The sequence below is a fragment of the Phyllobates terribilis genome, unplaced genomic scaffold, assembly GCF_046119375.1.
Source record: "Phyllobates terribilis strain yellow unplaced genomic scaffold, ASM4611937v1 Scaffold_9__5_contigs__length_417890890, whole genome shotgun sequence".
In the NCBI taxonomy this organism is placed as follows: Eukaryota; Metazoa; Chordata; class Amphibia; order Anura; family Dendrobatidae; genus Phyllobates; species Phyllobates terribilis.
Window position 1 is genome coordinate 320,710,330 of NW_027362769.1, and position 16,589 is coordinate 320,726,918.

At 47.0% G+C, this 16,589-nt stretch overlaps 1 protein-coding gene across 1 annotated transcript in view; it reads left to right on the forward strand.

Annotated features, from left to right (window-relative positions):
• CRYM (crystallin mu) overlaps positions 1 to 16,589 on the forward strand; it is a 182,168-nt gene that overhangs the window by 108,612 nt on the left and 56,967 nt on the right. The window contains exon 2 of the mRNA XM_073647957.1: positions 5,458 to 5,608. Coding sequence (XP_073504058.1) covers positions 5,458 to 5,608 — 151 coding nt within the window. The remainder of the gene's footprint in view (positions 1 to 5,457; positions 5,609 to 16,589) is intronic.

Here is a 16,589-nt window from a genome sequence, read left to right on the forward strand (position 1 = left end):
TAGTGTAATATGTGACTCCGCTCTGTACACTTCTATGGGAGCAGTGGTGTAATGTTTGACCCCTCTCTGTCTACATCAATGGGAGCAGTGGTGTAATATGTGACCCCGCTCTGTCTACGTCTGTGTGAGCAGTAGTGTAATATGTGACTCCGCTCTGTACACTTCTATGGGAGCAGTGGTGTAATGTTTGACCCCTCTCTGTCTACATCAATGGGAGCAGTGGTGTAATGTGTGACCACGCTCCGTCCACTTCTATGGGAGCAGAGGTGTAATGTGTGACCCCGCTCCGTCCACTTCTATGGGAGCAGAGGTGTAATGTATGACCCTGCTCTATACACTTCTGTGGGAGCAGTGGTGTAATGTGTGACCTCTCTGTACACTTCTATGGGAGCAGTGGTGTAATGTGTGACCCCGCTCCGTCCACTTCTATGGGAGCAGTGGTGTAATGTGTGACCACGCTCCGTCCACTTCTATGGGAACAGAGGTGTAATGCGTCACCCCGCTCTGTACACTTCTATGGGAGCAGTAGTGTAATGTGTGACCCTGCTCTGTCCACGTCTGTGGGAGCAGTGGTGTAATGTGTGAACACATTCCGTCCACTTCTATGGGAGCAGAGGTGTAATGTGTGACTCCGCTCCTCCCACTTCTATGGGAGCAGAGGTGTAATGTGTGACCCCGCTCCGTCCTCTTCTATGGGAGCAGTGGTTTAATGTATGACCCCGCTCTGTGCACTTTTATGGGAGCAGTGGTGTAATGTGTGACCCCGCTCTGTACACTTTTATGGGAGCAGTGGTGTAATGTGTGATCCTGCTCTGTACACTTCTATGGGAGTAGTGGTATAATGTGTGACTCCGCTCTGTACACTTCTATTGGAGCAGTGGTGTAATGTATGACTCCGCTCTGTACACTTCTATGGGAACAGAGGTGTAATGTGTGACCCTGCTCATTACACTTCTATGGGAGCAGTGGCGTAATATGTGACCCCCTCTGTACACTTCTATGGGAGCAGTGGTGTAATGTGTGACCCCGCTCTGTACACGTCTATGGGAGCAGTGGTGTAATGTGTGACCCCCCTCTGTACACTTCTATTGGATCAGTGGTGTAATGTGTGACCCCGCTCTGTACACTTCTATGGGAGCAGTGGTGTAATGCCTACCCCGCTCTGTACACTTCTATGGGAGCAGTGGTGTAATGTGTGACCCCGCTCTGTACACGTCTATGGGAGCAGTGGTGTAATGTGTGACCCCCCTCTGTACACTTCTATTGGATCAGTGGTGTAATGTGTGACCCCGCTCTGTACACTTCTATGGGAGCAGTGGTGTAATGCGTGACCCCGCTCTGTACACTCCTATGGGAGCAGTGGTGTAATGTGTGACCCCGCTCCGTCCACTTCTATGGGAGCAGTGGTGTAATGTGTGACCCCGCTCTGTCTACGTCTGTGTGAGCAGTGGTGTAATGTGTGACAACGCTCCGTCCACTTCTATGGCAGCAGAGGTGTAATGCGTCACCCCGCTCTGTACACTTCTATGGGAGCAGTGGTGTAATGTGTGACCCCTCTCTGTCTACATCAATGGGAGCAGTGGTGTAATATGTGACCCTGCTCTGTCTACGTCTGTGGGAGCAGTGGTGTAATGTGTGACCACGCTCCGTCCACTTCTATGGGAGCAGAGGTGTAATGTGTGACCCCGCTCCATCCACTTCTATGGTAGCAGAGGTGTAATGTATGACCCTGCTCTATACACTTCTATGGGAGCAGTGGTGTAATGTGTGACCCCTCTGTACACTTCTATGGGAGCAGTGGTGTAATGTGTGACCCCACTCCGTCCACTTCTATGGGAGCAGTGGTGTAATGTGTGACCCCGCTCTGTCTACGTCTGTGTGAGCAGTGGTGTAATGTGTGACAAAGCTCCGTCCACTTCTATGGGAACAGAGGTGTAATGCGTCACCCCGCTATGTACACTTCTATGGGAGCAGTGGTGTAATGTGTGACCCCTCTCTGTCTACATCAATGGGAGCAGTGGTGTAATGTGTGACGCTGCTCTGTCCACGTCTGTGGGAGCAGTGATGTAATGTGTGAACACACTCCGTCCACTTCTATGAGAGCAGAGGTGTAATGTGTGACCCCGCTCTGTCTACGTCTGTGTGAGCAGTGGTGTAATGTGTGACCCCGCTCTGTACACTCCTATGGGAGCAGTGGTGTAATGTGTGACCCCGCTCTGTCTACGTCTGTGTGAGCAGTAGTGTAATATGTGACTCCGCTCTGTACACTTCTATGGGAGCAGTGGTGTAATGTTTGACCCCTCTCTGTCTACATCAATGGGAGCAGTGGTGTAATATGTGACCCCGCTCTGTCTACGTCTGTGTGAGCAGTAGTGTAATATGTGACTCCGCTCTGTACACTTCTATGGGAGCAGTGGTGTAATGTTTGACCCCTCTCTGTCTACATCAATGGGAGCAGTGGTGTAATGTGTGACCACGCTCCGTCCACTTCTATGGGAGCAGAGGTGTAATGTGTGACCCCGCTCCGTCCACTTCTATGGGAGCAGAGGTGTAATGTATGACCCTGCTCTATACACTTCTGTGGGAGCAGTGGTGTAATGTGTGACCTCTCTGTACACTTCTATGGGAGCAGTGGTGTAATGTGTGACCCCGCTCCGTCCACTTCTATGGGAGCAGTGGTGTAATGTGTGACCACGCTCCGTCCACTTCTATGGGAACAGAGGTGTAATGCGTCACCCCGCTCTGTACACTTCTATGGGAGCAGTAGTGTAATGTGTGACCCTGCTCTGTCCACGTCTGTGGGAGCAGTGGTGTAATGTGTGAACACATTCCGTCCACTTCTATGGGAGCAGAGGTGTAATGTGTGACTCCGCTCCTCCCACTTCTATGGGAGCAGAGGTGTAATGTGTGACCCCGCTCCGTCCTCTTCTATGGGAGCAGTGGTTTAATGTATGACCCCGCTCTGTGCACTTTTATGGGAGCAGTGGTGTAATGTGTGACCCCGCTCTGTACACTTTTATGGGAGCAGTGGTGTAATGTGTGATCCTGCTCTGTACACTTCTATGGGAGTAGTGGTATAATGTGTGACTCCGCTCTGTACACTTCTATTGGAGCAGTGGTGTAATGTATGACTCCGCTCTGTACACTTCTATGGGAACAGAGGTGTAATGTGTGACCCTGCTCATTACACTTCTATGGGAGCAGTGGCGTAATATGTGACCCCCTCTGTACACTTCTATGGGAGCAGTGGTGTAATGTGTGACCCCGCTCTGTACACGTCTATGGGAGCAGTGGTGTAATGTGTGACCCCCCTCTGTACACTTCTATGGGAGCAGTGATGTAATGTGTGACCCCGCTCTGTACACTTCTATGGGAGCAGAGGTGTAGTGTGTGACCCCGCTCTGTACACTTCTATGGGAGCAGAGGTGTAGTGTGTGACCCCGCTCTGTACACTTCTATGGGAGCAGTAGTGTAATGTGTGACCCCGCTCTGTCTACATCTATGGGAGCAGAGTTGTAATGTGTGACCCCGCTCTGTACACTTCTATGGGAGCAGAGGTGTAATGTGTGACCCCGCTCTGTACACTTCTATGGGAGCAGAGGTGTAATGTGTGACCCCGCTCCTTCCACTTCTTTGGGAGCAGTGGTGTAATGTGTGACCCCGCTCTGTCTACATCTATGGGAGCAGAGGTGTAATGTGTGACCCCGCTCTGTACACTTCTATGGGAGCAGAGGTGTAATGTGTGACCCCGCTCTGTACACTTCTATGGGAGCAGAGGTGTAATGTGTGACCCCTATTTGTACACTTCTATGGAAGCAGAGGTGTAATGTGTGACCCCGATCTGTACACTTCTATGGGAGCAGTAGTGTAATGTGTGACCTCTTTCCGTCTACTTCTTTGGGAGCAGTGGTGTAATGTGTGACCCCGCTCTGTCTACATGTATGGGAGCAGAGGTGTAATGTGTGACCCCGCTCTGTACACTTCTATGGGAGCAGAGGTGTAATGTGTGACCCTTATCTGTACACTTCTATGGGAGCAGAGGTGTAATGTATGACCTCGCTTCATCCACTTCTATGGAAGCAGTGGTGTAATGTGTCCCCGCTCTGTACACTTCTATGGGAGCAGAGGTGTAATGTGTGGTCCCGCTCTGTACACTTCTATGGGAGCAGAGGTGTAATGTGTGGCCCCGCTCTGTACACTTCTATGGGAGCAGAGGTGTAATGTGTGGCCCCGCACTGTACACTTCTATGGAAACAGTGGTGTAATGTGTGACCCCGCTCTGTACACTTCTATGGAAACAGTGGTGTAATGTGTGACCCCGCTCTGTACACTTCTATGGGTGCAGTGGTGTAATGTGTGACCTCGCTTCATCCACTTCTATGGAAGCAGTGATGTAATGTGTGACCCCGCTCTGTACACTTCTATGGGAGCAGAGGTGTAATGTGTGACCTCGCTTCATCCACTTCTATGGAAGCAGTGATGTAATGTGTGGCCCCGCTCTGTACACTTCTATGGGAGCAGAGGTGTAATGTGTGGCCCCGCTCTGTACACTTCTATGGGAGCAGTGGTGTAATGTGTGACCCCGCTCTATGCACTTCTATGGGAGCAGTGGTGTAATGTGTGACCTCGCTTCATCCACTTCTATAGAAGTAGTGGTGTAATATGTGGCCCCGCTCTGTACACTTCTATGGGAGCAGAGGTGTAATGTGTGGCCCCGCTCTGTACACTTCTATGGGAGCAGAGGTGTAATGTGTGACCCCGCTCTATACACTTCTATGGGAGCAGTGGTGTAATGTGTGACCCCGCTCTATACACTTCTATGGGAGCAGTGGTGTAATGTGTGACCCCCCTCTATACACTTCTATGGGAGCAGTGGTGTAATGTGTGACCCCGCTCTATACACTTCTATGGGAGCAGTGGTGTAATGTGTGACCCCCCTCTATACACTTCTATGGGAGCAGTGGTGTAATGTGTGACCCCGCTCTATACACTTCTATGGGAGCAGTGGTTTAATGGAATCGGTTGCTGCAGGACCCCTGATACTTTTTACACTCCCCACAAAGCGTTAAGAGGAGATAAATGGAGAAACCTGCAGCTTTCAGTGCGGCCACAGGATCCCCCCTGGCCTAAGTGCTTGATTGCAGCTCCGACTATTGCGTCCCCCTATAGGCAGTGATTGCACTTATAGAAAGCGCTCTTCAGACCCTAAAATCTCACCATTATCACCTATTTGACTAAAACATTTAGTTAGTTGTGCAAAAACTTTTTTTTTCATTTATTCTTTTAAAATCCCATTGATGGACCATTGTAACAGCTGTAATATTCTCATTTATCTACAATAAACTTTAAGGTGAATAAAGATTTCTTGTAACTATAATTAATTGGACAAGTTTATTTGTTCTTAACAGATAATGTACAGAGATGTTAAATCCTATCCTAAGCATAATCTGATTTTAGATTCTTAGGGGTGATGCCGGCTTATAGTTTAGCGGACGACGCCTTAACAACAAAGCTGGTGACATTCTATGAGACTAAGACATCGTCTGACATCCCCTCGCATCAAGCAACCGTCCTTTTATTTGAGCCATCCGACGGGACTCTCAAAGCTGTAAGTACGATGCTTCATTGATGTACAACTCTTCCTAGTTTATAGGAATATTGAGATTTTGTTCATTTTCCAGCAGGGGGCACCAAAGCTCTTTATGCTCCTCTGTCTCTAGTGTAGTAATAGGATGGATGGGAAATGGTTAATATTTGCTGTATTAAATGTTCTTTCTCTAATTTTTTTTTCTGTAAAATTATGCCATTTTAACAGTAATTTACAGGGTAACTGATATAGCATTTTAGTTACATGTCCCAGATGTGCTGGAACTATGTGTAAGTTATACAATATCTAACTCTTTTATAACTTGTAAAAACTATTCCAGGTCTACTATGCCTCTGGAGTATTATCTGCAATAACTAATATCAAGATTATCTAGACTACAAATCGCATTTTCAGTTATCATAAAAGCAAATTCTGAGTTAAAGGAGGTGTCTACCTTCAGGATCATTTTTTATTATTATTATTATTATTATTATTTAAAGGGAATCTGTCACCAGGTTTTTGTTACCTCATCTGAGAGCAGCATGATGTAGGGAAAAAGACCCTGATTCCAGCGATGTATCATTTAGTTCACTGGCAGCTACGCTTGTGACAAAATTTAGAGTTTTTAGATGTAGCATGTAGCAGAGCTGAGAAAGCTAACCCCGCCCACACCAGGCTCTCTATGTACATTGTATATTGACAGCAAGCTGCTTATCAGAGGAGGGGGTGTGGTCAGACCAGGAAGCACATGGGCACCAGTCCAGGCAGTGATAATCTCCAGCTGATAAAACACTCATTGTATTGAAACAACAGCACACAGCCTAATAAGTGATATATTACTGAAATCAGGATCTCAGCCCCTACCTCATGTTGCCATTAGATTGCATAGCTGAAATCTGCTGACACATTCCCTTTAAATGCCTGGGGCTAAAAATTATGTTTTCAAATGGATTTTATTAAAATACTTGTTTACCTTTTATACCCTGTGTTGCACTGTCTATTGCTGGCTGCAGAATGAGTTAACTGAGATTCCTTCAATGAGCTCATTCTGAGAGCCTAGTGGGAGAGTTTGTAATTCTTTTATCTGTCTTTTTGTGCACTCCTCTCAGCTGATTGATGACCACAGAGGACCTCAAAGGACCTCAAAGTTGAATGTGAAGAAAAATAACATTATATTAAAATTCTGGAAAACCCCTTTAAAAGGATAGGGTGGGGGGATTTTGATAGAGGATTGCTGGCAAAAATAGACTTTGTAAAATTCTGTCAAGTCCTATAACTTACATGTTAAAATAATTTCACTGTGCATGTATATTACCATTTATAAATTTATATTACCAAATTTTTTTTTAATGTCCCATATTTTGGACAAAAGTTCCTAAAGCTGAAGCTTTTATTTGACCCTTTTTCTACAATACAAATTGAGTAAAATGGTTTATTGATATCTATAGAACTTTCCTCCAACAATCTTCATTAATCCGTATGAGATTTATAACTCGCCTCCCTTACCCCTAAAATCAGCCGCATTTACAATGTTTGAAAAATGTGCAGGGGGTAGAAAAGAGCTTGGAAAATATATTATTAATGAAGCAGGAATGAGAAGGATATTGCACAAAGCATTTTATGGAGACTCTATTGCACATCACTTTTCTTTCCATGTCACGTGTGTATATATATATATATATATAAGTCACAGATGAAACATATCAAATAGTGATAGGAGCCGTCACATCTCAACTAGTCTTGACAGTATAAATATAAAGTGGATCTGTTACCAGATTTCACAACACAAACTGTATAGATTATTAACCTCTTTAACACTGGGCGATTCTTTTTCAATTTTTTTGCATTTTATTTTTTTTAATATTTCCATAGACATCGCTGTATGAGGGCTTACTTTTCAGTACGAGTTGTAGGTTTGAATGACATTACTCAATGCACAAATCCATACAATATACTGGAAAATGATGTAAAAAAATCTTAGTGCAATGAAATGAAGAAAACAATTCTACTATTGTAATTTTGACAGCATTTATTCTACAGTAAAAATGACCTGACAATGTGTGAATGCTGATACGGTGATATCACACTCGTAAATATTTTTATTATCTAAGTGGTAAAAATAAATTTGCAATAAAAAAAAATGATTTGTTGCTATTTTTTTTTTAGACCCATTACTTTTTCATTTTTCTGCGTCGATGGAGCTGTATGAGGGCTTATTTTTTTGCGTGGTATACTGACGTTCTTATTGATATCATGATGAGGAACACACAACCGTTTTATCACTTCTTGCATTTTTTGGGGGTAGCACAGTGACTAAAAAATAGCAATTCTGGCATTTTTAATTTTTTACATTTCTTTTTTGATTGGATTTTGTTTTCTTATTTATTTTTAAATTGGGAAAATTGAGGTATCATATTTTTTAGAACTTCCATATTTCTGCATAAATTTGACCAAAATTGGATCAAAATTTCATACAAGAAGTTAAAGAACCAAATCAAATAAATGAGTGAAAAAATATTTCACTTGATCATTTTTTTTTAATGAGGAAAACGATCCAATGTCACGTCTGCGAAGGGCAAAAGTATGTGAACCCTTCCTTTCAGTATCTGGTGTGATCCCCTTGTGCAGAAATAACTAGAGATGAGCGAATCAATATTCGATTTGGATTACGATAGACGAATTTGCAATATTTGCTGTTTTATTCGTCGAATGTTTGTCGAACGTTACTGAACGCCATAGGATTCAATGGGGGGACAAAAAAATGCATGTACAACACCTTCAAACGGGCTCAAAAGCTGCCAAAACACATCAAATTAGGGGTAGACACCTGGAAAGTGCCATCAATTGACCCAGAGTACAAGTACTATAATTATTATTACTATTACAGCGACATTTATTCCATGGCGCTTTACATGTGAAAAGGGGTCACCATCGGTGACTCATCAACTGGTACAAGAAGTGAGAGGACCCTGCACGCGAGGGCACACACACAATCTACAAGGGATGGGTGAGGATATAGTAGGTCAGGGTGCAGCTAGTCGTGAATCGGCATGCTGTAGCAAGGCTTACCGCAGATTGTACGCTTGTCACAAGAAGTGGGTCTTCAGCTTCCATTTCAAGGTTTCCACAGTAGGCGACAGTCTGATATGTTTGGGTACAACGTTATCACAGTAGGGGAGATGCACGGGACAAATCTGTTGAGAGCCTAAATCACGTTAAACTTCCAGGAGCTCACAACTGAGCAGATTAACCCCTGCATTGATTAATATGAAGGCGAAAGGCTTCTTTCTAATGACTGCAGGAGTGGGAGGAATCAGACGCTGCGGTCTTCTGGCTCCTCTTTGTCACGGTAAACCCGTAACACCTTGCAAGCTTCAATACAATGTTCACAAGGTAGACAGCAGTGGTGGTCGGTCTCCTAGACAACGAGCTAACTCCTTTTATGATGATAGAGGACAACATCTGCAAGTAGTTTGCATGTTCTCCCCATGTTTGCTGGGGTTTCCTCCAGGTTCTCCAATTACATCCTCAGTAAAAAAGCAGCCATACAGGAGTGTTTACAGTTCAAAAAATTAGGGCCTGACACCACCATTTCTGTGGCCAACAGATTGGAGATGGTGGATATCCACCTCTTAGCTTTGTCATGTGTTGGAGGAAATAATGTTTTATGTGACCATAACTGTGGGACCGAGAGCTGACTGCAGTGCTGAGAGAGGGCAGAGAATGGTGAAACAGACAAACTGCTAGACCGTGAGTGAGGTGCAGGCGGAGATGTTACGGTGGATTGAGAAACATGTGGTGTGCTCGGTGAAACAAACACAGCAGGCGTGTCCGCTTCCGTTACAGCTGATGGGCTTTCACCTGACTGGAGCAGGTAGAGAAGCAGAGATTCTGCAGTGGGAGACCTGCATGCCAATACTTGGCATGGTAACAGAGGAGGAGGAAGAAGCAGCGGATGCGGTTGATGGGGCAGCTGATGGTGGATGAGGTCCGCTGGTCCGCATTTTATCGCAGTGAGATTGCCAGAATAATGCATGATGATTGTGCATGTGAAGGTTCATGCATGTAGTAGTCAAATTATTGCACTTTTTCCCTCTACTGAGTTTTTTATTGCAAAGTTTGCAGATAACGTGAGTTGGCTCATCCTTTGCGGTCTCAAATAATGCCCAGGCTAGGCAACCCTTGCCGCCCCTGCGAGCTGCTGTCCCACGACCGCTGCTGGTCACTGCCATGTTTGTGGCTAAGGATGCCGTGCTCCTTGCCGTTGCATCACTCCGTGTCTCCGCCATAAGAATCAATGTAACCTCCTCGTCTTCCTCCTTCACTTCCTCAGATGAGCTACTCAGCTGCATGTCTCTGGGTTCACACCAAGTTAGATGTGCAACCTCATCATCATTCAATGTGTTATTCCATTCCTCACCCTCAGAGTCACCCTCCTCTTCTTCTTGTTGTGACGGCACAGTACAGTCGAGGGTCAGGAAACTGCTCGGACGCAATCTTTTTTTTTTTTCCCCCTGTGTGGAGAAGAATATCTGCCCCAAACAATTTTAAACTGAGATGCAGTCTCCGTCATATACCCATTTTGAGTTTATTAGGTCTGTGTACCCCTGTGTGGAGAAGAATATCTGCCCTAAACAATTTTAATCGGAAATGTAGCCTGCTTTATATACCACATTAGAAAGAAAACCAATTTCTAGTTTATCATGTGTTGTCCTGTGAGAACAATTTCTGCACCAAAAAATTATTTTCACTAGGGTATAACTATTGTAAAGGAGACCAAAACCTCTTCCACTGCAGCCAACCCAGCACATGGAGTGTTCACATTTCCCTAAATTAGGGCCCAATACCACCGAAGTGGCATCAATTTCAGTACAGTAGAAATAGTATAATTAGGACCCACACTTCTTCCCCTACAGCCAACCCAGCAGATGGAGACCCAATCAGGAGTGTTCACATTTGAAAATATTTGGGCCTAAAACCACCAAAGTGGCATCAATTTTACTAGAGTATAAATAGTATAATGGGGACCGACACTTCTTCCACTACAGCCAACCCAATGGATTGAGAGACCAAATCTGTATTCTCCACATTTCCAAAAATTATTGCCTGAAACGCAGCCGCAGCAAAAGCAGGCACCCAAGCCATTTCACAGACTGCAATTCTGCAAGATCAATGCAGCACACTAAAAACTACAACATAGCCTACTCTGTGCAGTCTGCAATTGGGGTGCAAAAGTCCTTTGAGGTCCATGACTTGTTCATATTGATGAAAGTTAGGTGGTCAACACTTTCATGGGACAGCCGGGTGCGCTTATCCGTCAGGACACCACCAGCAGCGCTGAACACACTTTCTGAGAGAACGCTGGCTGCCGGGCATGATAAAACCTCCAAGGCGTGACAGGCGAGCTCAGGCCATTCATCCATTTTTGAAGACCAAAATGTAAAAGGGTCAAAATCCTCACTGATGGTATTCATATTGAGTTCTAGATAGTCCTCCACCATCCTCTCCAGTCGTTCTCCACGTGTCAGACTTGTACTCTGTTGTGCTGGTGCATGAGCTGGTCTAAAAAATGTGTGAAAGGACTCCCAGAAATTGCTTCTTCCACTTACTCTGCTGCTGCTAATGTTTTGGTGTTGACGAACTGACGTGCCAGAGGTTGAAAGACTACAGCTGCGATGCACACTGTGTGCCTCACTCCTATCTTGGGGGAAAAGCTCTATTAAGGTTACTTAAAAGCTTGTTTCTATACTCCAACATTAGCGGGTCCCTTTCCAGGGCGGGAAGCATCTGGCAAAATTTACTCTTATAATGTGGATCTAACAGAGTGGCAACCCAGTAGTCAGCATTATTTCGAATCCTAACTATACGGGGATCATGTTGCAGAAAGTGCAGCAAGACGGCACTCATATTTCGGACTCTTCCAGGTGGTCTAAAGCCAGACTCTATTGTTGACTGTGTAACACTGATGCATGTTTCCTCTGTCCCCTCCTGCCAACCACATTCAACAGAGGGGGGATGATTATTCTCTTCATCTTCTGACTGTTGCTCGCACATCACCTCTTCCTCCTCCATTTGTTCCTCGGCTCTTGCACCTTCACTAACAGTATGTCTGGTATCACCAAACCCCCTCGGTCGCAGGAGGCCACCGTCACTTGGCACCCACTTGTGTGACGACAGTCTGGAACTTTAAGACATTCTTATCCCTTCCGCTTCCTCCTCTTCTTCTGGGACAACTACCTCCTGCTGCATGCTATTCAAAGTCTTCTCCGGCATGTAGATGACTGGAATAGTGATGCTGATGATGGCATTGTCAGTGCTATCTAGTTTATTAGCCATTTCAAAACTGAGCAGAAGGGTGCAGAGGTCCTTAATCTGTTCCCACTCCGTAAACTTGATATGCCCCTTGTCCGTACTGCGTTGGCTTAGGCTATACAACATGACATACTGCGTCAGGGCTCGTTGCAGCTGCCACAGTCGCTGCAACATATGCAGAGTGGAATTCCACCGCGTCGGCACATCGCATATCAACCTGTTAACTGGTATGGACAAAAACCTCTGTATCTATGCAAGTCGATGACATTAGGGATGCGAATGGCGGAAGTGAGCACACAGCTTCCGTACTTTCTGAAGTAGCTCATCCAGGCCAGGATAGTGGCAGAGAAATCGCTGTACCAACAGGTTGAGGACGTGAGCCATGCAAGGCACGTGTGAGTTGGCCTCGGTGTAGGGTCACCAACAGATTCACACCGTTATCGCACACGGCCTTCCCTGGCTCCAGGTTCAGCGGAGACAGCCATTGCTGAAACTTTGCCTGGAGAGCTGTCCACAACTCTTCAGCTGTATGACTGCGATCTCCAAGGCATATTAATATGAAGACTGCCTGATTGCGGTGAGCCCTGGTTGCGCAGTAAGGAGGTGGTGCGGATTCGCTCTGCACTGTTGGAATGCTTGTCTCGTTAAGGCAGAGGTTGATATTGCGCAGGTGGAGGCCCTAGAGGAGGTGGAGGACGCAGAAGCAGTGGAGGAAGTCTGAAATACAGAGATTTCTTTTAAAAGCCTTGGGGATTCCAAGATTTGTGGCGCAGCCCCTTCCCCTTCCCCTCCTGTCCCCACAGCCAGAGAGAGGGCGGAGTACGGTGAAACTGCTGGACTGTGAGTGAGGTGCAGACGCAAATGTTACGGTGGATTAAGAAACATGTGGTGTGCTCGTTGAAACAAACACAGCTGATGGGCTTTCACTCAGCCTGACTGGAGTGGGTAGAGAACCAGAAGTTTTGTGGTGGGAGACCTGAGTGCCAATACTTGGCACGGTAACAGAGGAGGAGGAAGAAGCAGCGGATGCAGTTGATGGGGCAGCTGATGGTTGTTGAGGTCCACATTTTAGCGCAATGAGATTCCCAGCATAACGCATGTTGTGTTTGCATGTGAAGGGTTCATGCATGTAGTAGTCAAATTATTGCACTCTTTCCCTCTACTGAGTTTTTTCTTGCAAAGTGTGCAGATAATGTGGCGCCCCTGAGGGTTCGACCGCCACAGGGGTACTGCATCTCTTTAATGAGGTGTGGTATCTCTCCTTCGAGGTAAGGATGATGCAGCTGACAGGACCCCATCTCTACATCCCACACTACACCTTTCCCACCTAGGGGGGGCTTATATGCACCAGTGTGCTGCCCCAGCCGGGATAAGAGGAGATGGGGGGAACGAAAAGATAGGGAGAACCATGTAGTGAGTGAGGGTGGAGGACGCACATTTAGGTTACACTTAATAATTCATATTTATTAAACAGCCATCTTGGGCTTATGGTCTTTTGATTGTGATCTTCATCACTGAACGTGGCTTTCTGTGTGAACCTGCAGTTGATGGGGACACAGTCCTCGTACTCTGGCCTTAAGTCGAGGAGTGGGCAAGAGTTAATGGTTGTCTCTACCCAAGAAGGCCTGGAGCAGAGGAGTCTAGCTCCACCGCAAAAGGATCCCAGGGGGATGCAGACGGAGTGGTATACGCCACCTGTCCTCACTACTCTGGCCTAGTCAGAGGGATTCCTGCTGCAAGAGGGGTACCAGCCCCCGATATCTGCCTTTTTACTCTATGTCTCAGTCGGAGAAGCCCGGAGGCTCAGTGGATCCCACCGGGTAACGGAGCGGAGTCGCCACCCGTACCCTTGTTCTGTGCATAGTCCAGAGGGAGACCCGGCCTTTCTACACACACGGATAGGAGAGGACTTAATTTGAAGTCTAGGAACACTCTGATGCGGGGTCCTGACTAAAGCACCTGAATTACTCGGAGGTTGTCGGACCCGTGAGGAGCAGGGAGAAGCCTTGCAGCTGCATGCTCTACCGTGAGTAAAAAACCTGGAAGTCTACCCCTATGGCCTCCGGTCTCTTTATTTCTGCACCGCACGGCACGGCACCAGGACTTCTCACGACTACTCCCTCCATCCGCCTCTCTGCCCTGAGGCCCTGCTCCGCCTGTGGGGAGAAGCACCATCTACAGCTGCCACTACATTCCGCCTCAGAGGACTGCTGCAGCGCTGGTGGCCATCACCAGACACTACATGTGGCGTAGTCGTTAATAACCACTCAACCCTGAAAGCCCATTACACCCTTTTAAATGTGACGGCCCTGGGCACGGAACGGGTCCAGGCCACGACTGCTTCCCCAACATCTGACCCGGCTCCGAGTACCCCCATCTCTCAGGGTAGGGCTGTGAGCGTGAGCGTCACACAATAACAAGAGTTGGCTCATCCTTTGCGGTTTCAAAAAAGGCCCAGGTTAGGCAACCCATGCCACCCCTGTGAGCTGCAGACCCGTGATCGCTGCTGGCCACTGCCACAGTTGTGGCTAAGGATGCAGTGCTCCTCATGCTTGCATTACTCTGTGTCTGCGCCGTAGGGCGAAAGGTAACCTCTTCTTCTTCCTTCTCCACCTCCTCAGATTAGCTGCTCTGCTGCGTGACTCTGGGTTCACACCAAGTAGGATCTTCAACCTCATCATCATCCAATATGTTATTCCATTCCTCGCCCTCAGAGTGACCCTTCTCTTGTTGCCCTCACAGCATAGTACAGTCCGCATGAGCCTCAGGTATCTGAGTCTCATCAGGATCACCTCTCTCCCTGGTGGTTAACGTCTGGTGACGAGGGTCAGGAACCTGCTCGGATCCTACTCCGTCCTGCCCCAAATCCAACGTAAAAAAATTTTGGACATCGGTTCAGATGTTTTTCTTCTCTTCTTGACTCTTTGGAGTACACTTCTGATGCCCATAGTATAGAATGGGTGAACAGTTCTACAGACTCGCCTATCTGTGGTTCGCTACAGTCAGTTGGGTGCTTGGACAGTTGTGACACAGGGGGAAGCAAGGGTAATTGGGGTGCCACCTCTGTGGACTGTACTGTGTGTGATGTTCAGGTGGAGGAACAAGAGGAGAGGCCACTTGAAGCAGTGCTTGCCATCCACTGGAGCACCTGCTCTTTCTGGCCCTTATCACCAAGGTGTATCGCCGTGCGGCTGCCAAAGAAAGGGAGTGGAGTTGCCCATCCAGTAGCAGAAGTTGTCAGTTGTCTTTGGATAGGACATGACGGTGTTGGTTCACTAGTGCCTTCCCTAACATTACCATCTACGCCACTTATACCTTGAACACCAAGCCTATTCCCCCTTCCACCACGACCTCTCTTTTTCCACTCATGTTGCTCAGATACTGTAGTAGGAGCACGCTATTAGCTAAACAAAATTAGATTTTTTCCTCTGCAACAGCTCTGCACACACCTCAATTTCAGCGGCACTAAATGACAAGGTAAAATATGGCTTGCTGTATAACGTTAATAACCAAAGTATTTTTTTACTGTGGAACGCACCTATATAACATAGGAGATTTTCTCAAACTGAGATGTTCCTGCTGTATAGTGTTAAAAACCGAACAAAGTATTTTTTTGTACTGTGGGTGAGACCTGTATAACAGGAAATATTCTCCAAACTATTTCAAATTGAGATGTCCATGCTGTATAACGTTAGGAACCAAACAAAGTATTTTTTAACACTAGCCTGCTGTAAAACGTTAGTGTCAGGGTTCCACAGAGACGACACCGAGGAGATCACACAATATCGCACCGTCGCCGTCACTCTGTCAGGATTTCGTGAGGGAGTCGCGAGCACACGATCCCAACTACTCACTACGCAGCCATCGACAAGAAAGCAGAAAGCTTATGGCATCACACCTCTGGATTCCAACGAATGGAATATGTGTATATGTAGCACCCTGAGGATTCGGCTGCTACAGGGGTATTGCACCTCAACCCAGAGGTGTGATATTCCACTCCCGGGTAAGGATGGAGTGTGGATCTGAGCTCGGTAGGCTGCATGCACTACACACATCCCATTTCCGAGGAGCAGACCGACGGTACTCCCACTTAGAAATGTGCAGGTACGACCGAGTCTGTTCCTGGCTGGAGTGGGAGGGGGGTGGAACATCCCAAGTAGTGTAGGGGCAGATAGGGGGAGCAGCCTGGGTAAAGATAGGAGCTCATTGGGTGCTGGTCACCTGAGCTCACACATAGAGGGTGTATATAAGGTGGGCACCAACTAAGAACAGGGTCAGTTGCAGAGAGAAAGTCAGCGAGCGGAGGAGAAGAGAGACCCAGAGTGAGAGAGGAGAGAGAGAGACCCAGAGGGGGAAACAGAAGAAAGGACTCTAAGACCCCAAATTAAATCCCCGGGTGAAGAGTCGGCATCAGGGTACCGGAACCCAAGCTGGTGGGGGTAAAAACACTCCCCAGCCAGAGACCGGAGACCGTGGGCAGCGTTTGCCACGGTCACCCACCACATCCACCACGAAGGCATACCACGAGGAGGGTCAGGGAACCCAAGGCCAAGGGTCTCCCAACAGAAGGCCCGAGGGAGCTGGACCTGGGTGGATCAATAGTGGGGACGGCCAGAGAAAGGACAGAAGGAGAGCTCAGGGTCACGCTCCGGACTTATTTGGGAGTTGGCTGGATCCAGAACCTGGTGGA